General features: G+C 41.0%; 1 protein-coding gene across 12 annotated transcripts in view; it reads left to right on the top strand.

Moving 5' to 3' along the window:
* GNAL (G protein subunit alpha L) overlaps nt 1-27,307 on the top strand; it is a 146,151-nt gene that overhangs the window by 91,128 nt on the left and 27,716 nt on the right. For all 12 annotated transcript variants that reach the window (XM_072828681.1, XM_072828691.1, XM_072828683.1 and 9 more), the window contains one exon: nt 9,679-9,776. In XM_072828681.1, coding sequence (XP_072684782.1) covers nt 9,679-9,776 — 98 coding nt within the window. The remainder of the gene's footprint in view (nt 1-9,678; nt 9,777-27,307) is intronic.

Raw genomic sequence — 27,307 nt, 5'->3', positions numbered from 1 at the left:
AGCTGTAGATGTCTCTAGAACTCAGTTTCAGAGCCTACCCGTGACTTCTGTTTCTTCACCATGTGTTTCTCTATTGGCTATTGAAATCCTGCAGGGTTTGCCACATTTTTACCAAAATTCCAGCACCACTTTCTGGGTACCTTCCTGTGCCCAAAGCCAAAGGACTCTCCTGGACGCTCAACGCTCGCAGCACTTCACCCTGTTGGTCATTACACCCTTGACTTCCTGACTGTCCTGAGTCAGGACTCGCCCCCCGCATGTCGCCCCATCCCACTTCTGGTTTGGCCAGCCACTCTTTCTTTGTCTCCTTCCTGCCCTCACCCCTCACACATGTACCTCCTCACCCCCCTGCCTCCACCTGTTCTCCAGATACTGATCTGTCCTGGCCAGCCCCTGCCCAGAAGACTGTCATGTCCCTGTGGTGCAGAGGAAGAAACTGAGTCTCGTCACTATGATTTGAACCCAGGCACTCAAATATAAAAATCTGTGCTCAAGCTATAAATATTTTCTGATCCCTCATCAGACACCTTTGGTATGTTTTACACTAAAATTTTCCCAAAGAAATGTGTATCTAATTCTATAATTGTTGCCAGTAGGAATATAGCAAGTGCACTTTTAAAGATATTTCCTTCAAATCTAAGTTCTTCTCAAAAAGGAGGGTTCCTCACTTCATTTTGCCTCTCAGCACATGAAACAGAAAGGATTCCGACTGACTAAGAAGACCAAGAATAATACCTTAAAGTGTTATGTAATTCATGCCTGATGTTCCAAGAAGAACTTTTGTCAGAAAACTTGATAAAGAATTGTCTGGAAGCAAGGACTAAAGTCGTGATTCTTTGAGTCTCTTATCCCTAATGAAAATACCTAATTATTTTATTTCTGCTCCCACACAAATAAGTTTCTCTGGTGAGTCTCCTAGGTATTCTCCAAATGCACAATTTTCTCAGAGAATTAAGATTTTACAGAGAGATTCTTAGGCATAAGAGTGGGAGTATTGTGAAGGGAAAAGCAAAAGCTAAAAAATTAAGAAAGAGATTATGGAAGAAAAATACTTGAGGAAAATCATGTTCTCATCACTATAAGGTCGATTTATTTAATTCTGTTATGGTTCATGGACCTGAGTAACTAAAACTATACTGACCACAGTTGTTTTATGACATTATAATTTGGAAATAAAAGATAGGAGCACTAGACAAATCTTAGTATAGCTTTTTATTTGGAAAAAAAAAGTGTTGAGACACCTGGGTGCCTCAGCGGTTGAGCACCTGCCTTCAGCTCAGGGCGTGATCCTAGAGAGCTGGGATCGAGTCCCACATCGGGCTCCCTGCATGGAGCCTGCTTCTCCCTCTGCCTGTGTCTCTGCCTCTCTCTCTCTGTGCCTCTAATGAATAATTTTTTTTAAAAAATCTTTTTAAGTGTTTAAAAGCAGCAGAAGCCATGAAAGCTGGCCACAGAGGGCAGTGAGTCCCCTTGGCTCAGTGCTCTGTACTTGAAACCACAGAATTCTGATTCTGCCCCAGGCCTTGTGGGTCATGCTTTAGGAAGAGAGAGAGGGAGAGGCCAGAGCAATGTGGCAGTTTCTGTCCACAGCCACACTTTAAAGTTTCTAGAACTAACAGGTGAAAGTAACAAGGTTGCAGGATACAAGATCAAGTACAGACATCAACTGTATTCCTATGTACTAGCAATGACAAAAATCCAAAAACGAAATTTTAAAGACCTGTACATTTACAATAATACCCAAGAAATCTACAGAGGAAAAAAATTAACAAATGATATGAAAGATATATACACAGTAAACTACAAAATGTTATTGAGAGCATTTAAATGAGACGTAGATAAACACACCATGTTCATGGATTAGAACACTCATTATTGTTAGAATGGCACCTCTCCCTTCAGTGAGCTATAAATTCAATGCAGTCTCAATCAAAATACCAACAGGCTTTTTTATAGGAATTGACAAGCTAATTCTAAAATGTATGTGGAAATGCAGAAAAACCCAAAACAGCCAAAATGACATCGAAAAAGAAAAGCCAAGTTGGAGGACTTAACCCTAATTTTAAGACTTACTAAATTTAAGACTTACTACAAGGCCACAGAAATCAAATTGTGTGTTGTTGACAGAAGAGTAGACCTAAAAAAAAAAAAAAAGAAGAAGAAGAAGAGTAGACCTATAGATCAGTGGAACACAACTCAACAAAGGTACCAAGGTAATTTGGTAATTTGGTGGGGTAGGGTAGTCTTTGCAGTAAATAGGCTGGAGAAGCTGGTTATCCATATGGAAAAAAGTGAAACATGACCCTTTCCTCACACCATACTCAAAAAGGAACTTAAATGAATCATAGACCTAAATGTAAAAGCCATAACTGTAAGACTTTCAGAAGAAAACTTGGGGGAATTTTTTTTTTACTTTGGGATAAGCCAAGATTTCTTAGAACACAAAAAAGGCATAAATGTCAAAAAGATGAAATGCTAAAAAGATAAAATTGATTAATTGGACATCAGCAAAATTTAAAACTTTGCATAATTATCACTCAGGGGGTACCTGTGTGGCTGAATGGGTTAAGCATCTGCCTTCAGCACAGGTCCCAATCTCAGGATCCTGGGACCCGAGTGGCCTGGGGCTGGCTCTCTGTTCAGCGGGGTGTCTGCTTCTCTCTCTTTTTCCCTGCCCCTCCCCCGACTCGTGCTTGCTCTCTCACTCTCTCTGTGTCTCTCTCAAATCAATAAATAAAATCTTTTTTTAAAAAAAAAAAAAAAAAGGATGCTCACGAAAATTAAAATGCAAGCTGCAGTTTGAGAGAAAATATTTGCAAAACCTGTAACTGACAAAGGACTTAAATCCAGATAATTTTTTAAATGTCTTATTCTCATAAAAGAAATAATAGTAACAAGACATACAACCCAATTTTTTAAAAATGGGCAAAATATTTGAGCAGACTTAAAAAGAAGATATGCAAGTAGCCAACAATCACATCGAAAGATGTTCAAAATCATTGGTCATTAGGTAAATGCAAACTGAAATGATAATTAGATGCCACTACACATCTACCAGAGTAATTCAAATTAAAATAACTGATAAACAAAGTATTGAAGAAGATGTGGTGCAACAAGAACCCCTAGACAGTGATCTCTTGACAATGTAAAAGGGAATAGCCACTTTGGAAAACAGTGCAGCAGGTTTTTTTAAAGTTAAACCATATAGGGCATCCCCAGTGGTCCAGTGGTTTAGCGCTGCCTTCCACCCGGAGTGTGATCCTGGGGTCCCTGCATGGATCCTGCTTCTCCCTCTGCCTATGTCTCTGCCTCTGTCTCTCTCTCTCTCTCTCTCTCTCTCTCTCTCTCTTTCTCTGTGTGTCTGTCATGAATAAATAAATAAAATCTTAAAAAAAAAAAGTCAAACCATATAATCCAGCAATTCCTCTCCTGGGTGGAATCAACCCAGTCTCGTACACAGATATTCCCAACAGCAGTTTTCATGACAGTTAAGAACTGGAAGTAACCCAAATGTCCATCAACTGGTGAATGAATAAACAAAACATGGTATATTCATAAACAGAGTAGAACTCAGCAATTTTTAAAGAACAGACTGCTAATATACATAATGAAATGGATGAATCTCAAAAATTCACGCTATTTCAAAAAAGACACGCAAAAGACAAGGTGATTTCATTTATATGAAATTTCTGGAAAAGGCAAAACTGTAAGGACAGAAGTTAGATAACTGTGTCTGAGACCAGGATGGGGGCCGGGCGTGGCTTCAAAGAAGGGTAAGGAGATACTGGAGGTATTCTAAAACTCAGATGTGTTGGCGGTGGCACGACTGTATGAATAAATGGGTGAATTTTATGGTATATATAGTATACCTCAAAAGCTGTTAAAAATGATTCTTAGAGGGACGCCTGGGGGCTCAACAGTTGAATGTCTGCCTTTAGCTCAGAGCATGATCTTGGTCTGGGTATCGAGTCCCACAATGGGTTCTCTGCCTGTGTCTCTGCCTCTCTCTGTGTCTCTCATGAATAAATAAACTGTAAAAAAAAAAAAAAAAAAAAAAAAAAAAAGATTCTAAGAATAGTCCAAGTGGGCTGTCCTAAAGGAGAAAAAATAGACGAGTGTGGGGTATATTGTAAATTTGCCTTTGTCTTCCCTGGCCTCCCAGGCTCAGGAAGCAGCCAGCCATTCAGCAGAGGAGGAGGCAGGTAGCGGCCTCAGAGCATGCTCTGGAAGCCAGGTTTGACCATGTCCTAGCCAGGAGAGCTTGAGCAACTATAAAGTATCTTTAATCATACTCGTCATCAGTCAAGTGGGAATTGAATCGCCTACAAGGCAGGGTTGTCTCAGATGAGACCTTGTACATAAGGCCCTTAAGACACTGCCTGGAACACACAAGGCACCCAGTAAATGCTAGGTGTGACCTCTTCTTATATGTGGTTACTTGAGATTGTAGACTGGGGTGGTCATAGGGAAGACATGGGTGAGGTTGGCAGCTAATGATTTTAATGTTTGGAGTTTTTTTTTTTAAGATTTTATTTATTTATGAGAGACACACACAGACACGAGTTTTGTTTTGTTTTGTTTTTGATATAGTTTCTGAAAGTTGTTTCTAAATAGAATTTTAGACATTCTGTATGAAATCAGATTCAAGGATGGACAGAGATTAGGAATCACAAGATGGCATGACAATTTCCACACAGACTCAATATCCACCAGATATTTGAAAAAACAAATGACAAAAACCTATTCGATTCATTCTGTTACCCGAGGGATAAAATTGAGTGTGTGTATTTTAAATGTTCAGACCTAGACTTGAGCTTTAGAAAATGCCATGTAAATAAATGCCTTCTGACCTGAAACTATCTGTTTCTAAGGTGCATTTGATTGTGGTGGTGGACGTTATCCACGACGTTCCCATAAAGAGTTCCGTCAGTGGGGCATCTGGATGGCTCAGTGGTTGAGCATCTGCCTTTGGCTCAGGGTGTGATCCCAGGGTCCTGGGATCGAGTCCCACCATTGGGCTCCCTGTGTAGAGCCTGCTTCTCCCTCTGCCTGTGTCTCTGCCTGTCTCTCTGTGTGTCTCTCATGAGTAAATAAATAAAATCTTTAACAAAAAAAAGTTCTATCAAACATTTATTTATGCTTCAGTTTATTCCAAAAAGGATTTATTGCTGCTCACAAAGTTATAATACAAAGTAATAAAATAACTGAAAATACAGGAGAACGAGATTAGGAACAGAAGGTAAGTTATATGGAACCAGAAGTAAAATTAGCATCCAGAGTGTAGGCCATGCCCTACACACACAGGAGAACTGACTCCAAAACGGGACCTGTCAGCTTGCCTGCAGTCAACTCAGTGATGTGAATAAAAACAGTAGAAGAGTAGAAGAGCCACAGGGCTCCAAAGATTAAAAAATAACAATAAAATATAAAAAGCAGTTGCTTAAGAAATGCAAAAAAAAAAAAAAGTATTCCTGATACTAAAATTTTAGGTATTTTCCATAAGCCACCTTAGGAGGAATATCGGGTAATGAGCATGAGGAAGAATGTTTTTACACTCAACCTAGTGAGAATTTCCACCTGCACCACGTGTGAAAGCAGTTCTTCCCAAGACCTGCGTGTATATCAAGAGCGTTGGCTCCAAACCACTGCCCAACATTCCCTTCAGGAGACAAGAAATACGCTTTTCGTTCTTATTTCAAAAGTGAAAAGGGGCACCTGGGTGGATCAGTGGGTTAAGCGTCTGCCTTCAGCTCAGGTCTTGACCTCAGGGTTCTGGATTGAGCCCCACATCAGGCTCCCTGCTCAGCGGGGAGCCTGCTTCTCCTTCTCCCTTGCTCTTCCCTCCTCCTCAAGCTCTCTCTTGCTCTCCCTTTCAAATTAATAAATAAAGCCTTTCAAAAAATGAAAAATATAACTGAAAAGTTGTATCAGCAGGGATATTGTATTCTTAACATTTCCTATTGTATGATTTCCATTGTAGAGCAGTTTTGAGGAATTTAAAAGAAAAAGAAAAAACTTATGCATCTGAGAATCCCAGGTTAGCTTTGTACTTCATGTGGAAAGGGAGATGTAGATGGCAGAGGAAATGTAACACGAAAGGAGGAGTTAGATAGTTGCATTCATTTATTATTTTAATTTAAATTTTGATTGAATCAGAATGATCCTACAAATATGTTAAAGCCTTGCCTTTTTAAAAGTAAGTTTAAATTTGATATTATAATTTTTACTTTCTACAACATAACTCAAACTCTCTTTTTATTATTATTTTTTAATTTGAGTTAATACACAATGTGTAATAACTGTACAGCTCAGTTACTTGGTAAATTTATAGGTTATGCTATGCCAAAACTCTTTATTTTTTTCTCTCTTTTTTAGATTTTATTTATTTATATGACAGAGAGAGAGAGAGAGGGAGTGTGTGCACAGGTGCACAGGTAGGCAAAGTGCCAGGCAGGCTTGGGGAAGGGAGAAGCAGATTCCCCGTGGGGCAGGATGGGAGTCTGACTGGGGCAGGGAGCCCAAATCTGGCCAATCCCAGGACCCCAGGGTCATGATCTGTCTGAGCCAAAGGCACTGAGCCACCCCAGTGCTCCCTATGTCAAAGCCCTTTAAATAAGAGTAACAAATGAAATGTTTACGTATTTCATTTGCTAAATACATTAAGATCAGAGGGCAATTCTTGTTCAGTAATACAGAAAAAAAACTAAGAAATGTCATTTTCTTTTCATACTGTCAATTTCTACATATCTCACTTTTCAAAAGCAAGTTACATTTCTCTGTAAATCACCCTTTTTTTTCAGGCACACACACACACACACACACACTACACTGAAATTAGTTTTATTTAATATTATTCATCTTAGTTGCTAATGGAGGCATACCAAAATTACTCCTCATCTTTATCTCCCAGTTGATTTACCAAATGCCTGAGAATTCTAGGCTGGTCTGGACAACTGGTTAAGTACAGCTGCAGAGGCTGCATTGACTAACTGAATAGTTGATGATTTTACAGAATCATTTCTTTATTTGTTGTTATTTTTCTTGTTGAGATGGTGGTATGGGGGCTGTGATTTTTAAGAGCCTTTATCTTTTAGAAATAACGATGAAATAAAATGATATAAGAGATTTGCCACAAAATAATAAATGTGGGGAAAGGCATGAGTTATTAAAAAAAAGAGAGAGGCGGAGAGAGAGAATTGGCTGTGTGTTGATAAACGTGGAGCTGAGTAATGAGTGGCCTGGGGAATTCTCTCTACTTTTGTAAGTTTGAAATTTTCCCTAATAAAAGGCAGAAGCACCAGCAGTGGCAGCTCTGAAGTTTTCCATGAGGTGTTTAGAACCCCTTAAAAAGTAAACATGGGGAGTCCTGGGGACCTAACTAGGTCCCACCATCTTTGTTCACCAGCCACAAAGCCGAAGCAGAGATTGTTGCTGCTTGTGTGCTCCTTTGGTGTTGGCCAAAGCATCTGCTTTAAAAACACAGTGCCCACGATTCCTGTTTTACTATGGCTATCAACACAGACCCCGGAATCATGCATCTTGGCTCTTGATGCAAGCAAGCCCTCCTCTCTAATTCTGTCTCAGAGGCTTCAGCTCACACTGCTGAAGGAAAAAAATGACTCTGACACCTGATAAAGACAGGAAGGAACTTTATGCAAGAAACTACTACACTGAGGGTTTGCAGGAAGGGAGAGAGATGGGGCTCGACTCCAAATATCACCGTGACACAGAGGTTATCACTGTCTTTCAAGACCATCTTGACAGTAGAAAATAGTATTTCTTATTTGGGGTGTGTGTGTGTGTGTGTGTGTGTGTGTGTGTGTGTCTTCATATGGCTCTTAAGAGAAAAAAAATTTTAAGGAAGCCTATAAAAACTCTCATACTGGAGTGACAAGAGCAGCAATGGGAGATTCCAGAAGGAACCATAAATCTAAAGAAAAAAAAAGGAACCATAAATCTAGCAGGACAAAAACTGGGAGGTTCAGCTACTCTCCCTCATATCGAGAGTTTCCTTCACTGTCAGCTGTGGTAATTTGGATTTGTTGGTGACAATGGGTGACTTGGGCAGCCATACCGACATGGTGCAGGACATGGTGGGCCTTTAAGGATTATCCGTGATGCTAGGATGTTGGAACCTCATGAAGCTACACTCTGGGCGCCTTGCTCCCACTGTCCCTTCTAAGGCTTTGTGCCTAATTGTGTACTCATGATTTTATTTTTCTTTTTTCAAAGAGGGCCCCACAGTACTCAGATCCACCCTTGTATGGAATTGTGAAGCTTCAAGAAAAGAACCAGCCCTTTATTTTTTTTTCTCCAAAAAATTGATGCTGATTCTTAGGGAGCATGGCAGCCATGGTGAACATGAGGTGTTGGAAGCCCCAGACCCTTTGGTGCAGATCAGAGATGGGAATGGGTATTTCCTGAGGCTGCTGTCAGGCAGATGATTGATGTGGGAAGGGATAGAAATACTCTAATGAACAGGTTTCTGAAAATTTACATAACTTCTTTTATATTTAGCAACTGATGTGTTGTCATTTGCTTCCATAGCACTGTTAATTTAATTTGGGTAATTTTGGAAATACGAATTCATAAAGGCAGCTCTTACTTTGAGAGAAGGCAAGGGCTTGGTTTGGAGGGTGCTGCCTGCCATAATGGATGAAATTGAGCTCTGCACCGGCATGGGTTTGAGGGAACCAAAAATCACTGTTCACATGTCACTTGTAGTTTTAAAAAATGTCAAAAAAAAAAGTGACCCCAAAGAGGGAAATTTTAAAGGTTTCCTTTTTTTAAAAAAGATTTTATTTATTTATTCATGGATGACAGAGAGAGAGAGAGAGAGAGAGAGAGAGGCAGAGACACAAGCAGACTCCATGCAGGGAGCCCAGCATGGGACTTCATCCTGGGCCTCCAGGATCACACCCCGGGCCGAAGGTGGCACTAAACTGCTGAGCCACCGGGGCTGCCCTAAAAATTTCTTTCTGATGTACCTAATGCTTCTGGGCCAAATTGAACCCATCTGCTCAATCATGGCTATTCATAATCATGGCTCACAGAAACTTTAAAAGACAATAGCTAAAACAGAACTTACCATTGTAATATGCATGCTTTTCATTGCTGAAGGGGCAGTACCACTAGGCAGGTGATTGCATACTAAGAGCTTTAAAATTATTGTTAAGGGCGCCTGAGTGGCTCAGTGGTTTAGCGCCTGCCTTTAGCCCAGGGCGTGATCCTGGAGTCCCAGGATCAAGTCCCACATCAGGCTCCCTGCATGGAGCCTGTTTCTCCCTCTGTCTGTGTCTCTGTCTCTGTCTCTCTCTCTCTGTGTCTCTCATGAATAAATAAAATCTCAAAAAACAAAATTATTGTTAATATAGCAGTTGTATATATAGTTGATGAATGCCACAAAATTATCTTTGACTTGTAATTTTCATTTGGGAGAACTTTCTGGAATGACAAGAGTGTTTGACAAATTGAATTCAGCGATGATAACACAGGTGCATCCATTTTTCATTCTGCTGATCTCAAGTCCTGTGCGTTTTACTGTGAAGTCGACTCCTACAGGGAAAACAACTCATGTGCTACCTGCAAATTTTTTTTTGGCAATTTCTTTATACTTTTAACTTTTTAAAAGATTATATAACATGTGCTTTCTTATTTCTAACTCTTTTCAAATTTTAGGAGTTCTTCGACCATGTGAAGAAGCTCTGGGATGATGAAGGCGTGAAGGCGTGCTTTGAGAGGTCCAACGAGTACCAGCTGATTGACTGCGCACAATAGTAAGTCAGCTTCTGAGCGAGGCCTGACCTCTCTGAAGCTACCCTTGCACCCACAGTTATGCTGCCTTCCCAGGGTCACTGAAGTCACTTGAATGCAAGGAACAAAGCTTTGACATCTTACTACAGAAACCAACTTTTAAAATGTCACGTGTTTCATAGACAAAAAACTAAAAATCCAATAGGATTCAGTGTTTTGAAGAACCAGAAGCGGGTCTATTCATTTTAGCATGATCATTGTTTCCTGTTCCATTTTTTTTTTTTTTGCTTTCCATAAAATTATAGGCATATCCATAAATTAGAATGTTTTTAGATATTCATTATTATATTTTGACTTTGGAGCAAGGCCCCCATATTAAATTTTAAATATTATCAACATCAGCAATTGAACCCAATCTCTTACTTAAAGTAATAAGTTATCATCCTATAATGTTAGAAGTAGACCAGAACCTTAAAAGTAGATAGTAATTAATATAATAAGTAAAGCTTTGATGAAAAAAATGTAATGAAGAGAAATATGAAATAAGGAAAGGACTCTGGTGCCTTGGCTGGCTCATGATTTTTCCCTGAATTGCTCATTTTCCTATTTTCTTTTGCTGTTTTCAATTCATTCTATAACTCTCAGATAAAGTGGGCCCAAGAAAAACGTTAATCAAGAACTTCTAGATATGCTTGCTATTTTGATGATAAAAACTATATTTAAGGTTTTTTTATAGATCTCTTGAGGCAGCAAGAAGTGAGTACTTTTTCATTTTAAGTCTATAAACTGTAAAAATTCATACCTGCAGAAGAGATTCCATAAGCATTCCCATGTCTGGGAATTCCCAATATTTGGAACCCGCTGGTGGAGCTACACTGAGAATACTGATTTCAAGGAGAGGGTAGCATGGCCACCCAGTCCTTTCTCATCCAGAGGAGTTCAGGCACCTATGTCTTGTGACAGCCACTGAGAGAAACCAAGGGCAAGGGCCTGAGGAGGGGGTGCTGGATGTGTCCCCAGCAGTGACAGGAAGCCAGCTGGGTAATGGAAGAGTGGCCATAAACAGAAGAGAGAGGTCAATGGGGCCAGGCCCTCCTGAGCACCAAAGGTCCTGCCAGGAACCTTAGATTTTCTTCCAAATGCAGTGAATGACTGTCAGCTCAATGAGTAAAATTATCAGGGTCACCTGGCTGCCATGTGGAGAATTAAAAGAAGGAAACCAGGGCCCTAGCGGGATGGCCCAGGTCAGATGGCAGCCATGGAGGTGAGCCCTGGGACCCAAAGGGGCAGAATTAGGCAGTGAATTGGAATACCAGAGGTAGAAGAAAGTAGGGATCAAGTAGGACAACAGAGAAGGTCACAGTGCCATTCATTGAGAGGGAGGACCCTGGGAGATATTGTGTAGGGGAGGACAGGGGACAATATCAAACTCCGATTTGGAGAAGTTAAGTTTGAAACACCTACAGGGATACCCAAGGGAAGAGATGAAGCAGACGGCTGGTTGTAGGAGTTCAGAATTGAGACTGGCAGGATATACAGAGGAGAGGGTCCTGGAAAAAGAAGTTCAGAAGTTCAAGCCTCAGAGGTTGGTTTCAGGAGGAGGAGAAACCTAAAACTGCATCTGAGAAGTAGGTGGAGAGGGGGTCCTTCAGAACAGGGGAGAGGATCTCAGGGTTGAGATGAGGGAGGATTGATGATATTAAGAAGATTCACTTAACCTCCTTAGGATGATGAGCAAAACCTGGCTCATCCTCCCCCCGGTCCATGAGCATTTGGTCCGCAAGCGTCTGGTCTGCAGCAGGTATGTCTAGCAAGCGGTTTTGGTGTGACCAGGCTAGTGTAACAGAGACAGCACCCACCTGCTGCATACACCCTGAAATGAGCACCAAAAGCATTAATGGCCCTCCACCATATATGCGAAAGAAACTATTTACTACTTAAAAATTTTCATAAACTAGAAAAGTATTTAAAATTTCTCATTTCCTGCCATGCTTAACCATTCCTTCAAGGCTTACCTGAAATCAATATTCCCTTTTTAAATTAGCATGCCCTGTAATTTACATTTGTGAATCTATTACGGTCATTACTCTCGTGTCTCGTGTCGTTTGGTACGCATACTTGCTTCCACAAGAGCCAGGCAGGTTTAGATTTGGATGTGGAGTGGGGCGAGCTTCCCAGGGGAACTCAGATGCACCTTGGGAAGGTCTCAGGAGGCGCACCATTTCCCAAAGGGCCTTCATCTTTCTTTCTGGCTCTCACTAGCTCTTTCTCGAACATGTCATCTCAGTTATTTCAATGTCCCAGTGGTGCTGTAGAGATTGAAAGAATATCCTAAGTTAATGCTAGCAATGGATATTTCAAGCACAGCTCATAATAATATTAAATTCACTTACATTGGGACGCCTGGGTGGCTCAGTGGTTAAGTGTCTGCCTTCGGCTCAGGACATGACCCCAGGGTCCTGGGATTGAGTCTCGCATCATGTTCCCCCGCAGAGAGCCTGCTTCTCCCTTTGCCTATGTCTCTGCCCCTCTCTCTGTGTCTTTCATGAATAAATAAATTTTTAAAAAATTTAAAAAATAAAGATGTCAATGTAAGTGAATTTATTATTTTTTATTTTAAAATATTTTATTTATTTATTCATGAGAGACACAGGCAGAGGGAGAAGCAGGCTCCCTGCAGGGAGCCCGATGCAGGACTCGATCCCCGGACTCCAGGATCAGGCCTGGGCTGAGGGCAGATGCTAAACCTCTGAGCCACCCAGGGATCCCCACATTGACATCTTTAAATGTTGATGTGAATACGTGCTTTATTGTCCTTTCCCAGTATTTCTTGAGCAGGGACGTCATGAGGGAGCGTCACAGTGCTACTCAGTGTCGAATTAGGAATTTCTCCTTCTTAAGAAGAATCTAGCACCACTCTTAATTTAACATGGAATATGCAAATATAAATGTTTGAAAAAGAAGTGGTATGAGCCTTGGCAACAGGCAGTTAGGATTCAGATCGCGGCTCTGCCACCAACAGTCATGTGAGAGTCTGGGCAAACTCATGAGGACAGTTATGGGTCCCATTCTCATACGGTTCTCAGAGGATTAAATAAGCATATCTCCAAAGTCCTCAGAATAGTGCCTGTGACCCCTAGATAAACTCATGCTGTTAAGTCACCAGTGTGGAAGCTGAGGTCCAGAGAGGTAAACTAAGGCATGTAAGATCATAGTTTCCCACAAAAATAGACGGCACAGAGCCAAGATCTGGCATTCCTTTGGTTCCATCCTCTCAGACAGCCATGGGCACAAGCTGCCTCATGTGTGAGGTCAAGACTCCCTCCCAGACTTGGAAGGAATGAGACACCAGAGCTTCAGTTATACTTTCTTAACTCTGGGCCCAGCAGAATCACAAAAAGCAGTTTCCCGCCTAGACCTCACTGTCTAGGTCAATCCTAGCTTCTACAGCATTGCTTTCTTTATCCATTTTAATACATGTGGGAATCGAGTTGGATCAATAATCTTAGTCTCTTAATAACTGTTGTTTTTCCTCTAAACTCATATTTTGAGATGGAGTCGAGGGATCTAAAAAACAAAGACTATTTCAGTAACAGTTGTTAGACTAACACAGGGCTACCAAGGTGTATGTTGCCAAATTAGATGTTAAAGAAATAGAAGCTGCCTCCATCAGCCATCACCATCCCTCCAATAAAAGAAATGACATTTCAGCATCAAACCAATGAAGGGACATGATCTCAGAGGAAAGCCCTAAGACAATGATACTCAGGCCATCTTGTCCAACACACTTGATTTTTAATTCCTCAGGAAATATGTCTTATTCCTTCTTAAATGTTCAGGTGAATGTTCTTTCATGAAGTCGGTGCTCCGTAGGTGCTATTTGAAATAAATGCTAATTCTAGCAAAACAGGAGCCTGGTATTCACTATGGTACTGATAAAAGTCCCTTTAAAAGTGCACACCACCCCAGATTCAGGCTCTGTGGCCTCCTCCTTCCCCCTTGTAGGTCCCCAGTGCTCTGACACATTTTCTTTTTTCCTTCCATCAAAATTGCTCTGAGAAAAGACCTGACTTACATCTTGGTGTGAATTTAAGTTACTATGTTACCTTGCTCCATGGTTTTGCATTTTGAACCTTAATGCTTATTATGAAGGGAATAATTCTAAGCTCCATTAAAGTAATTTCTTCCATGGCAGAAACCAGGGGAATATTTTGGGGAAGAGGTGCTTCTCAGTGATGCTGAAATTCTGTTAAAGCAGAACTGCTGATGAAGAGCCTGGGAACATCTGGCAGTTCCTTAAAAGCTTACAGAGGTACCTGGGAGTTCCACTCCTGGATATTTACTCAAGAGAATTAAAAACATACATCCACACAAAATCTCGTACATGAATGTTCATGGCAGCATTATTTACAAGAGCCAAAGAGTGCAAACAACCCAAATGTCCATCAAAGGATGAGTGGATACACAAAACGGGATCCAACACAAATGGAATATTATTTGGAATAAAAAGGAATGAAGCGCTGATTCATGCTACCACATAAATGTACCTTAAAAACATTATAATAAGTGAAAGAAGCCAGACACAAAAGGCCACCTATCATATGATCCAGTTTTTATGAAACGTCCAGGATCGGCAAATCCACAGAAATGGAAAATAGATTACTAATTGCCAGGGGCCTGGGGGCAGGGGAAATGGAGAGTGACTGCTAATGGGTGTAGGATTTCTTTAGGGGATAATGGGAATATTCTGGAACAGGATAGTACAGACTATACTAAAAACCACAGGGTTGGTGAATTTTATGTTTTGTGAAATATGTTATGTGAATTATATCTCAATCTAAAAAAAAAAGATTATGGAGGAGGGAGGGATTCAGGGCAGGAAAAACAATGGGAACACTCGTCAAGATTGGCCAGGGGGGCAGTCTCCTCACTGAGCCGGGGGTCCTCTTGTCAACCACAGGTGAAAGTCTATACATGCATTTACAAGGCCTGCTTTTGCTTTTCATAAGGCCTCCATCAATCACAAATACATGCCACTCTAGTTCTGCAAACATGTACAAACAAATGGAAGCCCCCAAATTATAAAGCACCCATGGTATAAAAATGAAAAACAAGCTGTGGTGACCTTTATTATGATATTTGGCATGTGAGGAGTGGAAACTTGCTCAGGCTACTTCAAGAAAAGGGGAATTTGTTCTGAGTCTCTCTAGAAAACCACTATTGAGGCAAAGGCACTGTGAGGACCAGCTCTTCTGTTCCCGCCCTCTGGGCATTTCAATTTTGCTTTCCTTGCTCTTCTCATCCCTGCTCTTCTCATCCCTGGATCCTGAAGGCAGGCCCATGCTGAAATCTGCAGGCCTGATCCCAGAGGAAACAGATCAGTTTTGCTAAAGGCCGGCAGCCTGCATGTGGCCACGGCCTTACCTGCTGTCCCTGGGGCCCGCGGGCTCAGCCAAGGGTCACCACCACAGCAGAGGGTGCGGCGAGGTGGGCCAGCCAGGACCGACCACCCTGGCCAAGGGCTGTAACTGAGCGTTAAGTATTGTACTTTGAGTAAAAAGGAGTGCCTGTGCAAATAACCAGCGATTATATTTTATCCAGAATTGCCCAGTTCCCACTGTGAAAATTAAAAGACAGTCTCTACCACATAATCCCCCAAAATGCATTTCCTCTAAGTCCTAATAATAAGTGATTATGTAGCCATGGAAACAGCTATTTTGGGAGAAAGAAAATCAGAGAAAATTGGATCTTTAGAACAGATTTATAAAATCAGACTTTGCTTAATGTAACTTGAAACCCTACTGCTCACAGAGTAGGTTCTTAGGCTTTGTACAGTTGTTTACAGGATAAGCACTTCTAGGAGTGCTTCGGTTTGAATAATTGGCTTTAGAATGCTCTCAAAGAGAGGGAATGTGCCAGAAGAAAGAAAAGAGTCTCGAGAAAGGTACAGTGTTTTTTCTGCTGTGTCCCTGTCTGCCTTTGACCATCTGTCAGGAGTCTCGATGACCACATTGCTATCATTTACTCTCCAGCACTATTAGGTTCTCATGGCTCCCAAGTCCTTGAATCTAAGCTTTCGGGACAATTGGGAAATTATTAGCAAAAATGAAGTCTCAACTTCAAAGTTGTTTTCTTTCCAGGTCATTTTAAAATCAAAGAAACTGTATTTTAAAACGTGAATGTTACTATATACCATTGAATTCATTAAGTATATAATCAACCACCTGGGTGCACGTAAATGAAGATCTCATTTTGATCTTCATTTCTAGCCAAATTTATTGTCAGATTACTTTTCTTGGTCTGAAGAATCAAAAATGTTCCGTTTATGGGCAGTACTGTCCAGTTTGTTTAGGTATGAAGAATAAATTTAGTGGCAGGGTAAAGTAGGTAGGCCACATATCTCAGAATAAGCCCGTCAGCCCCTGGTTATATCCATTTCTTCCACACCCATTTGGAAACCCTGCCCCGAGATGGAATTTTTAAGAGGGCTGGCTTAACACAGATGCTTCCGTGTCTACGCTCACCTACGACCATACAGCACTTCTGACCCCAGATGTGTCAGGTGTTTTCCCACACCAAGCAATTCTCTATCACACCAGCTGGGTGTCCTCCAATTTAACTCAATTCTGGGGGTCTACCTGGAGACCATGTCCGATGCCACAGGCTAAGGGTTCAATCCCACAAGATTGCCTCCACTTCAGAAGCCAGTCTCAAGCAATAGGTCTGCAGGTTTTCTTTTTTTTTTTTTTTAAGATTTATTTATTTATTCATTCAGAGAGAGCGAGAGAGAGGCAGAGACACAGGCAGAGGGAGAAGCAGGCTCCACGCAGGAAGCCCGATGCGGGACTTGATCCCGGGTCTCCAGGATCACACCCCGGGCTGCAGGCGGCGCCAAACTGCTGCGCCACCGGGGCTGCCCAGTCTGCAGGTTTTCTACAGCTTCTGTCCCACTGTTGACAACTCACAGAACTCAGGGACACTTACATTTACTGGCTTATTAAAGGAAATGATAAAGGATACCGAGAAGCAGCCACATGAAGAGATGTGGGCAAGGTCGGGGAAGGTCTCGAGCACAGGAGCTTCTGTCCCCGTGGAGTTGAGCTGTGTCAGCCTCCTGGTGGTGCATGTGTTCACCAACCTGGAAGCTCTCCAAAGAGCTTGTGGAGGCTTCATCAGTAGGCATGATCTGTCCTTAACTCCAGCCCCACTCCCTTTTCTGGAGGATGGGGTGGAGTGGAGCTGAAAGTTCTAAGCTTCTAATCATGATCTGGTCTTTGCAGTGACCAGGCCCATCCAGGAGCCCACCCAGAATCACCTCATTAAAATAAGAGACACTCCTATCACACAGGAAGGTACAAGGGATTTATTTAAGAGCTTGGTGTAAGGAATGGCAGTCAAAGACAAAATATTAGAACAAAAGATGCCCCTAGTGCGCTTCCCACCTAGGAATTTACAAGGGTTTCAGAAGCTCTGTGCCAGGAATCAGGATCAGAGACCAATAGGCATTTTCCCCCCTGTATCTCACATGTGTAAGCAAAATTTTTAAATCTTTCAGAAAACGACTCCCTTGAGTGGAGGATCCTGGTGGGTTCTCATACATCACCTCAGTGAATCCTCAGGCTTCCTACAAAGAGAGGATGCTGAGATGAGGCTGCAAGTCCTGTCCCTTCCAGCACGTACACTACTTTCTGCTGTTTCCCATTCCCTAGATATAGTTAGATTCATTCTGAAGGCTGTAAAAATCAAGCCTCTGAATTATAATAATAAATAATAATAATTTTTTTGCTGCCTTAGAGCTGTAGTTCCCCAATTATTTCTTAGAATCCTTGTCAAACAGTGTCCTGTGTGGGGCCCCAGTAGTGAGGAGGGGTCAGCAGCAGTGAGGAGCCCTGCGTGTCACCGTTTGCCTGGCCCATGCTCCTTACGGAGGCTCAGTTGGTGCCAAGGAGTGCACCATGGGGCCCATTTTAGAGACCAAGTCCAGTTTCCAAAGTTGTAGTAGCAGGCCCAAATTCAGTTTGCACTAAATACCAAACCATAGTCCTATTTTACTAGAATAAATACATCAAACCGAAGTAGCATTTTATTAGAGATTTATTTTAGATGGTCACACGGATCACATTTACTTATAAGATCTGTGTGGCCATTTTCATAAAAATAGAATTGAAACTCAGTGCTCACAGATGACATTGAGCCTTTCAATGGGGCTCAACATCTGGTTCCTTCCTGCTGGGGGAAAGTGTTTGGGAATACTCTGGTTTATGTATATCAGTAACAGCAAAGAGTAGCAAAAACAGGGTTGTTGTTTTTGTTTTAATTCGCTTTGTAATCACAAGAAACATTTTAAGATAAATTATGCGGAATGTGAAAAGGACAAGAGTAAGAAATTTTCTTCCAAGTTGGACTCCTAACCAACCTCCTCACGTTACTAAACATACACACAAAGTCTGATAGACACTTAAAGTTTTTCACTTTTTAACTTTTATTTATTTTTTTTAAGATTTTATTTATTTATTCATGAGAGACACAGAGAGACGCAGAGACACAGGCAGAGGGAGAAGCAGGCTCCATGCAGGGAGCCCGATGTGGGACTCAATCCCGGACTCCAGGATCACACCCTGAGCCAATGGCAGGCGCTAAACCTCTGAGCCACCCAGGAATCCCCAGATTTTTAACTTTCAAATGCACAAAGATAGTCTCTGTGCCACATTTTCACCAGTGGTGACGTGGCAGTTCCTCTGTGATGAGAGCCTGGGCTCACCCCCAGGACAGGCCTCAATGCAGCAGGCTATACTGCTTGCTGGTCAGGTGTTGTGCCATCTGGACAGGAGCCAGCACACTCTTACAGCCTTCCTTCCAAACAGCAGCACAACTGCAAGAAGTTGAAAATCTGTGCATAACAGCTTGATAGGAGTTTGGGGTACACAGGTATTCACATGTGTCAAAACAGCAAATGTACAGTCAAGATTTGTTTCTTTGGACTTAAATTTTACTTCAACAAAAAATATCGTGAACAAATATTGATGTCTAGACAAAGATCTGTGTGCTGAAGTATTTAGGAGGAAGTGAACTGGTATCTCCATTTCTTTGAAATGCATCAAAAATAAGGTAGCTAGAGAGATATGTGACCTTTTTTAAAGTATGGTAAAATGGTAATGGCAAAATCTAGATGGGTATTCAAGTATCCACCAAAAAATTATTTCAGGTTGTGTGTCTGAAATGTTTCATAGTAATATGTAGGGAGGGGAATATACATGTGTACAGATGTGATCAAAAGTCTACAGAAAAATAAGTTACATAGCAGCACAAGGTAACACATCAGTGGTTCTCCACAAATGATAATATGCCACATAAGACATTTGCCTGTAGGAGGGTTTTTATTACAATTCTCTGAAGTGCTTGCTGAATTCTTCTAAAAATTTCCAAGGACCCCAAGGACCTCAGATTGAAAACCACTAAATACTTGTAAAAACAAAGGATATGGCTTCAGAAAGACTTACAGGTGTGTCTCGTATTTCTAAGCTTCCAAGTGTAGCTGCAAAATAGTTCATAGTTGTAAAAATTTACCAGGTGGGGCACTCTTCTGTGCACATTACACAAGTAAACAAATTAATCCTCACACTAACCCAAAGAGGAGGAAACAAAATCACCTAAGATTACAAGGACTACACCGTGCCATATTACTACTTGATTTATGCAGGATTTCATACCTTAAACCTAAAGGTATGAAAGACTATTTTAGGTTAGAAGTTCAACAAACATTATATGAGCTTCAAATGTGTGCCAGGCACTGCCAGATGCTAAATTGTAAAGATGATAAGGCATGGCCTTACACTTATAAGTACATGGATTTTCACAAGGGCACCCATTTTCTCAGATTCTGAAGTCACTCTCATCTACCTTCCATTTCTGTCCAATTCATATCGTGAGCATAGTTCGCAGGTGAAAGGCAGGATAGGGGCGCCTGGGTGGCTCAGTGGTTGAGTGGTTGGAGCGTCTGCCTTCAGCTCAAGTCATGGTCCCAGGGTCCTGGGATCAGGACCCATATCAGGCTCCTTACAGGGAGCCTGCTTCTCCCTCTGCCTGTGTCTCTGCCTCTCGCTGTGTCTCTCGTGAATAAATAAAGAAAATCTTTAAAAAAAATAAATAAATGAAAGCCAGGATAGATTTTTTTTTATAGAGGTCCTCACGGTTCAAGAAAGTGAAAAAATTCACAAAAAGGGGCAAATATTTACATATCATGTATCTTATAAGGGGCTTGGATCCAGATTATATAAATAACTCCTACAGCTCAATAATAAAAGGTTAAATAACTTCAATATTAATGCTTTTATCAATTTTAGAATGAACAGAGGATCAGAATAGATGACATTTCCCCAATAAGGTATGAATTTACATATTTAAATGGCCAATAAACTCATGAGAAGATGCTCAACAGCATTAGTCACTGGGAAACACAAATCAAAACCATAATGAGATACCACTTCACAACCACTAGGATGGCTATAATCAAAAAGTCAAGGGCACTTGGGTAACTCAGGCTTCAGCTCAGGTCATGATCCCAGGGTCCTGAGCTGAAGCCTCATGTCGGGCTCCCTGCTCAATGGGAAATCTGCTTCTCCCTCTCCCTCTACCTGCCACTTCCCCTGCTTGTTCTTTCTCTCTTTGTCAAATAAATAAATAAATAAATAAGAAAAGTCAAATAAGAACAAATGTTGGCAAGCATGTGGAGAAACTGGAACCCTCATATATTGTTGGTGGGAATGTAGAATGGTACAGCTGCTTCAGAAAACAGTCTGGCAGTTCCACAAAAAGTTAATCACAGAATTACCATGTGACCCAGCAATTCCACTCCCAGGTATACATTCACGAGAATTGAAAACATACATCCACACCAAAACTTCAAGACAAATATTAACAGTAGCAGTATTCCTAAGAGTTGAAAAGTGGAAACAACCCAATGCCCCTCAGTTGCTGAATGGATACCCAAAATGTAGTCTGTCTATACAATGGACTATTATCTAGCTATAAAAAAGGAAAGAAGCACTGATATAAGCTACAACATGGAAGAATCCTGAAAACATGATGCTGAGTCAAAGAAGGCAGACACAGAAGGCCACATATTGTGTGATTCCATTTCTATGGAATGCCCAGCACAGATGTACAGAGGCAGAAAGTAGATTGGGTTGCACTGGGCTGAGGGAGCGTGAGGGGGCAGATGAGGGGCAACTGCCTAATGGGTACAAGGTTTCCTTCCAGAGTGATGAAAATGTCCTGACAGTGATTATGGAGACGGCTGTGCAGCTCTGAATAAGCAAACCACCATTGGATGGTGCCCTTCAGATGCACTTTAAATTGAGACCCCCTGTTGTAACTAGCTTGTTGGATCTTGGACACCTCAGTAAAATTAATTTGGAGACTGCTGATCATTCGGATTTCCTAATTTTAGGGCAGGGGGAGAGATGCTATTCCAAAGGGGTGAACAATTGCTCAATAGAAGTTCCTATTCCTTACCCTATACAGTGCATTCTGGCTCACCTGTGTGCACAATCTGAGTGCAGGGACTGTAGTTGTGCTGTGGAAGGTATTCAGTAAAAGACACATAACATTTCACATTTTGCACGTTCTTCCTTTCTAAAGAGAGAAAAGAGAAGAAAGGAAATGCAAAAGTGAAAACACTGATTTAAACTATGATTCCTGGGTTCCCTGGGAATCATAGTTTCAGTGGTTGGTTCACGAGTCATTGTTGGCTGCTTGCATGGAATTACTGCTTACCGCTGCATCCAAAACCATGCCTGCCTCATAGTAGGTGTTCAAAAAATAGTTGTTAAATGGGATGGGCTTTTATAACTTTTGTTTCTCTGTGTTCTCTACCATTCATCATCTACCATTCTCATGTACACAGAATTTTGCTGTAAAGTTGTAAAACTTAATTAGGGTTATTACTCATTCAACAAATATTGAATGAGTTGTCACAACGTCAGGCCCTGCCTGGAGAGGAGGAACTCAAAATGCCATGGAAATAGCTTCTTATAAATTTACCTGCTAACTTCCATGATGATTATTTTTTAGAGATATTGAGACATATTTCCCACATGGGAATCATAGTTTATTTTTTATTTTTATTTTTTAAAGATTTTATTTATTTATTCATGAGAGACACAGAGACAGACAGAGACAGACAGAGAGAGACAGAGAGAGACACAGACACAGGCAGAGGGAGACACAGGTTCCATGCAGGGAACCCGACGCGGGACTCGATCCCGGGTCTCCAGGATTATGCCCTGGGCTGAAGGCGGCGCTAAACCGCTGGGCCACCCAGGCTGCCCTAAGTTACTTATCTTTCTTACACCAGACCACACTGATCACATAATTAGAATCTGTGAGATGAATGAAAACCCACCTTTCAAATACAAGTTTATTCTGTTATTATTTTTAGATTAAGGAAATCTAAGTACAATTAGAATTTCCATTTGCTCACTAGCCCTTTTATTCATATGACCACAGTGAAGTGCATGATATGCCTTGCTTCTCAATTTATTTTATATTATTGTGAATCTGGAATTAATATTTTGCATTAAGATGAATGTTATGCATTATTTCTATGAGGAAGGAATGAAAGAATCTTCGTACCAGCTATCTGAGGCAGGTGGTAACTGCTAAGAAAGAAATCGCTTTGCTATAGTCTGCGAAGATCCACACAGTGACATACCTTCTAAAATCTATGAGACTTAATAAGTTGTTTTTGCAAAAAAGAAAATTTTGTATTACCCTCAACTGGACATGTTTAATGAGATCTCAGATCTCTTTTAAGATAAGAAACTCAGCGTGAAGTAAATGGAGATTGGAAGGTCTGTTTCTTTTTATGGTTCTTCCTCTGACACGTGGTGTGATCTGAACAAATCTGTATAATTGGTCTGTGAAAATAGAGAGCCCTGGGGGCACCCCTCCTCAGAAGGCTCTCCTCATCCAGAAGTCCCTACAACTTCTTTCTCCATCCTTGGTCCACCACATGCTTCCACAATTCAAATCGAAAGGTCGACTTCCTCGTACAGACCTAGGGTCTGTAAAGATCAAGTGACACTGTCATGGGCCAGTGGCAGAAAGGAAACGCCAGGATGCTTCTAGTGAGCAGGAACCATGTTGAATGCAGTTTGTGGTGGTTTCCTTATTCTATTTCATGTAAGGACATCAAAGAATTCACAAAGTTTCACACTGCAGTTTAAGTAGAAATTCATTTATCTTTGAGTTCCCCTTTAACCCCTACGCTACTCAAAAAAATACATATTCCTTTTTTCTGCAATATGCTAAGATTCACTATTAAGTATTGTTTTGCAGATATTAATCTTGTCTGGGACTTTTACTATATTTAGGACATGGTTAATCATGTTCTGAGGCAGCCTAGTGATGAATTTATCAAGAAAGCTCAGCCTCGATGCCCCAGTTGTGCAGAACCTTCCATGAGAAGAAACACTGGGGGAACTAAATACCTCTACTTTATGGAACATTATACAAACATCACATTTGTGCACTATTTATCTATCATCCCAGAGCTATGAACTCAGTAAATATTTGTGGAATACGGGCATGAACGGGAAGATTCTAGCCTCCTCCATCAAAGATGATAGAACAAGAATACATATCCACTATATTTTAGTTGAGGTATCTTGCACCTGATGAGTTAGTTCAAAACCATTTTAAAGTTAACATTTTAAAAGTATATATATTGATCTTTGGCCTCCTTTAAGCCACCAGTGTTCACTGTCTCAAAGAAAACTGAATCTTACCGTAATACATTATAAAAGTGACAAGAAATATTCTGCTTTGTTACAGGCTTTTTACATTCTAAATAGAAGCGTTAAAACAAATTATTTGGGGGCACCTAGGTGGCTCAGTCAGTTAGGTGTCTGACTCTTGGTTTCAGCTCAGGTCATGATCTCAGGGTCCTGGGATCAAGCCCCTTGTAGGGCTTCACACTCAGCGCTGAGTCTGCTTGAGAGTCTCTCCCTCTCCCTCGGCCTTTCCCCACCCCTCGCTCCTGCATGCACTTTCATTCTCTTTCTCTCTCTCTAAAATGAATGGATAAATCTTTAAATAAATAAATATTTTTTAGTGAGTCTCACTGAATTAAGTTGTATTTGGTTTCTAACATGGTTTTGCTTCTTAACTAAAGATACCACCTTAAACTAACAAATTTTTATGTTCAGGCTCAAAAGCTTAATTGCAGCTCTTCCTTGACCAAGAGTGATTACCATGCTTAGACTTGCATGAACACTAATGGTCAATGACTCCTTCCCTTCTATACATAGTAGGGGTTAAACCAGAATTGAAAGGACTTTTTAATGGTTCTCAGAATATGCAGTCGTTAGAACTAGTACACTCTATTCTGTGGTCATGAGTATTTGAAATCACTTGACTTAATTTAACTGTGAGATGATGTGACTTATAAGCTGCGTCTCATGGCAGGTCAGATGCAGCATTGATTAGGGATATGAGAGCATCAGCAGCTCACACATGTTCCCAGGAGCAGCAGTAGGACACCCCCACCCCCATTACCACCTCCCAGGACTCTATCCACACTAGCCCCGAGGAAGCTTCCAGGTTCTGACCATCTGATTTCATTATACACACAAGGTACACCAACAGGAGGACAAGAAAAGGTTTTCATATGCAGCGAAATTTACTGTCTCGTGTGCACACTAACAATTTTTTAAACTCGCAAATTGTAAGCTTAATGTTCCAGTTTAAAAAAAAAAAGTGATGTGAGTGGCACCTGGGTGGCCCAGCGATTGAGTGTCTGCCTTCGGCTCAGGGCGTGACCCCGGGGTCCTGAGATCAAGGCCCACATCAGGCTCCCTGCAGGAGTCTGCTTCTCCCTCTGCCTATGTCTTTGCCTCTGTGTGTGTGTGTGTGTGTGTCTCTCATGAATAAATAAATGAAATCTTTAACAACAACAAAAAAAGGGTGATGTGAGAACAAGCCAGCTCCCCGGTTCCACAGAGTAGCCCTGCCCCACATGCAGCCTGGACAAGCCCATGTGCAGTCCTACTCATCTGCCCCAGATCTGTAGCCGTGAAATCGCTGCGTCTGCAGGATGCCCTACCAATGTCCGTTAGACAGCCAGACAGCGTGAGATACTGCCAATGTTTCTATGCAGGGAAATAAGCTTATTTGATGTGTTTGTTTTCCTTCTGTAGTTTACTTTCTGCTCATATTTTTCTCTCCCTCTGAGGCAGGAACCCCATCAAAGGAGTAGGTTTTCTTTCTATAGAACATTCTGTAAATGGAGGCATCTCATAGAAATATACACAGTCCGTCTTCTCTTTTTCACCTAATCTACTCCATATGTTCCCTGTGAGATCTGCAAACATCCATCACAAACTGCTGGGAAGAGGGCAATTTAGATAATACACATTTTCTCATAGTAAGTTTTATAGTAAATCTGTTCATATTGTTTCAGGGTTTCTTCAAATGAAATTATGCAGTGTATACCATTTGGTCTGGGGTCTTTTTAGCTCAAATTAAGTTTTTAAGATTTATTCATGTGTTGAGTATGGTTACAGCTATTTATTTTCATTACTACATAGTATCCAATTGTAAAAATACACCACAATTTATTTTTTTGTTCTGTTCATGGACGGTTGGGTTGCTTCCAGGTTTTGGCTGTGACAAATAATGATGCTCAAACATTTTGTTCTGTAACCCGATATACACGTGCAAGAGTTTCTCTAGGGTGGATAATAGACATGGAACTGGTGCTCAAAGGGGATGCATATTTTAACTTTACTAGATAATGCTAATTTTTTCTCAAAGAAATTGTGTCTACTGACCCTCCCACTAGTAGTAGTGTATGAGAGCCTTTGTTGCCTCACATCTTTGCCAAAACACACTGTTTCGGGACTTTGCCTTAATTATTCTGAGGGACTTCTTTTGATTTAATGATTTTAAACAGTCCTTCCCAGTGCCAAGGCCTGCTGAAGGCATTATTACCCAATGTTAGATCATAGTTTCATATGATGCATTTCCAGGTTTATAAATGAAGAAACGATGCCCAGCAAGGAGCTAGCTTGGCCTTGGTCACACAAGTAATCACACAGCTTTGCCCAGGACAGAAAAGAAGAGCCCGGTACCCTACATCCGTCAAGACCACACTGTACCCACTCCCTCTGTTTTCACGCTGCTTCCTGTACTAACAGGAAAGTCCAAATTGTCTCAAACTAAGACTGAGCTAAAGCGAGTCTAGAGTTATGCTTTAGCAAACCCCAAGCGGGAAAAGTAATATTTCGAGACTTCTTAAAAAAAAAAAAATGATTGCCATTGACTTTTTTCTAAATCCAGAACTTTCTTTGTTACAAGGAGGACTAGGAAGGAATATGGAGCCCCCAGTTCTGTGAACATCTAAGACAAAGTGATCATTTCTTTACTCAGCACCAAAAGAAACCCTGGACTGTCCTTAAGGGCCAGGAGTATCTAGATTTAATTTTCAGCTTGTTATCAGATTGGTAAATTATTCAGTACAGAAAAGGAACAGGGAAATCCCTATGTTAGTGGAGTTGTAGATGCCGAATTAGACCGTCAGGACATCGGGAATTCATATACTCCCTACACCACCATGAGAACTAGGAACCCAGACATTACCAGCCTGCACACACAGCAATGTGGAAGCCTAATCAAATGCAACTTTACTGTTTCTAACTCTTTCTTGTTCTCATTTTTATTTTTTTAAAGATTTTATTTATTCATTCATGAGAGACAGACAGAGAGAGAGAGAGAGAGAGAGAGAGGCAGAGAGAGAAGCAGGCTCCATGCAGGGAGCCCAACATGGGACTCGATCCTGGGTCTCCAGGATCATGCCCTGGGCTGAAGGCAGGCACTAAACTGCTGAGCCACCCAGGCTGCCCTCTCCTTCTCATTTTTAAAACCTTAACATCATGTTAACATAATGTGAGGTACGATGACTTTGCAATTTCCCATGGTTTGAGCACTCTTGAGTTTTGTTCTGAAATAAACCGTTGATAGAAACGTTGATAGAAACAATTATATATGTGATATATCCAGTAATATATATGTATGTATGTGATGTAGTCCTTGAAATGGTCACCAAGTGAATATATCTCCAATGTCATTTCCTTTGGATGCATTCATACATTCAGCAGAAATTTATTAAATATCTGTGTGTCTGAGTTTGATCAGGACCAGGTGTAAGGTCAAGAACCGAATTGTCACCATGGAAAGATCTAAAAGAACAGACTGCTACTGAGCAAATCACAAATATATAACATAGATACAAATTGTGGTGAGTAAGGAGGAGCTCTGAAAGAGAATTCAAGGCATAACATTTCAAAAATACTGGAAAACTACCTGTGAGAAGCCAGTAATAATTTAACACACATAATAAAACTGTGTTTCATATATATTTAGTTCCCTCTTTTATTTTGAAAGGTCTTCAGATTTAGCAAATGATCCTTCTCCAGTGAAATCAAGCCATATATCCTGCTTAAATATCTCAAGTTTAAACATTTGTATTGGTTCAGAGGAAGAAAGACTAGGCCAT

The sequence above is a fragment of the Canis lupus genome, chromosome 6 (assembly GCF_048164855.1).
Source record: "Canis lupus baileyi chromosome 6, mCanLup2.hap1, whole genome shotgun sequence".
NCBI classification, from domain to species: domain Eukaryota; kingdom Metazoa; phylum Chordata; class Mammalia; order Carnivora; family Canidae; genus Canis; species Canis lupus.
This window is presented reverse-complemented; position numbering and strand designations above follow the sequence as displayed.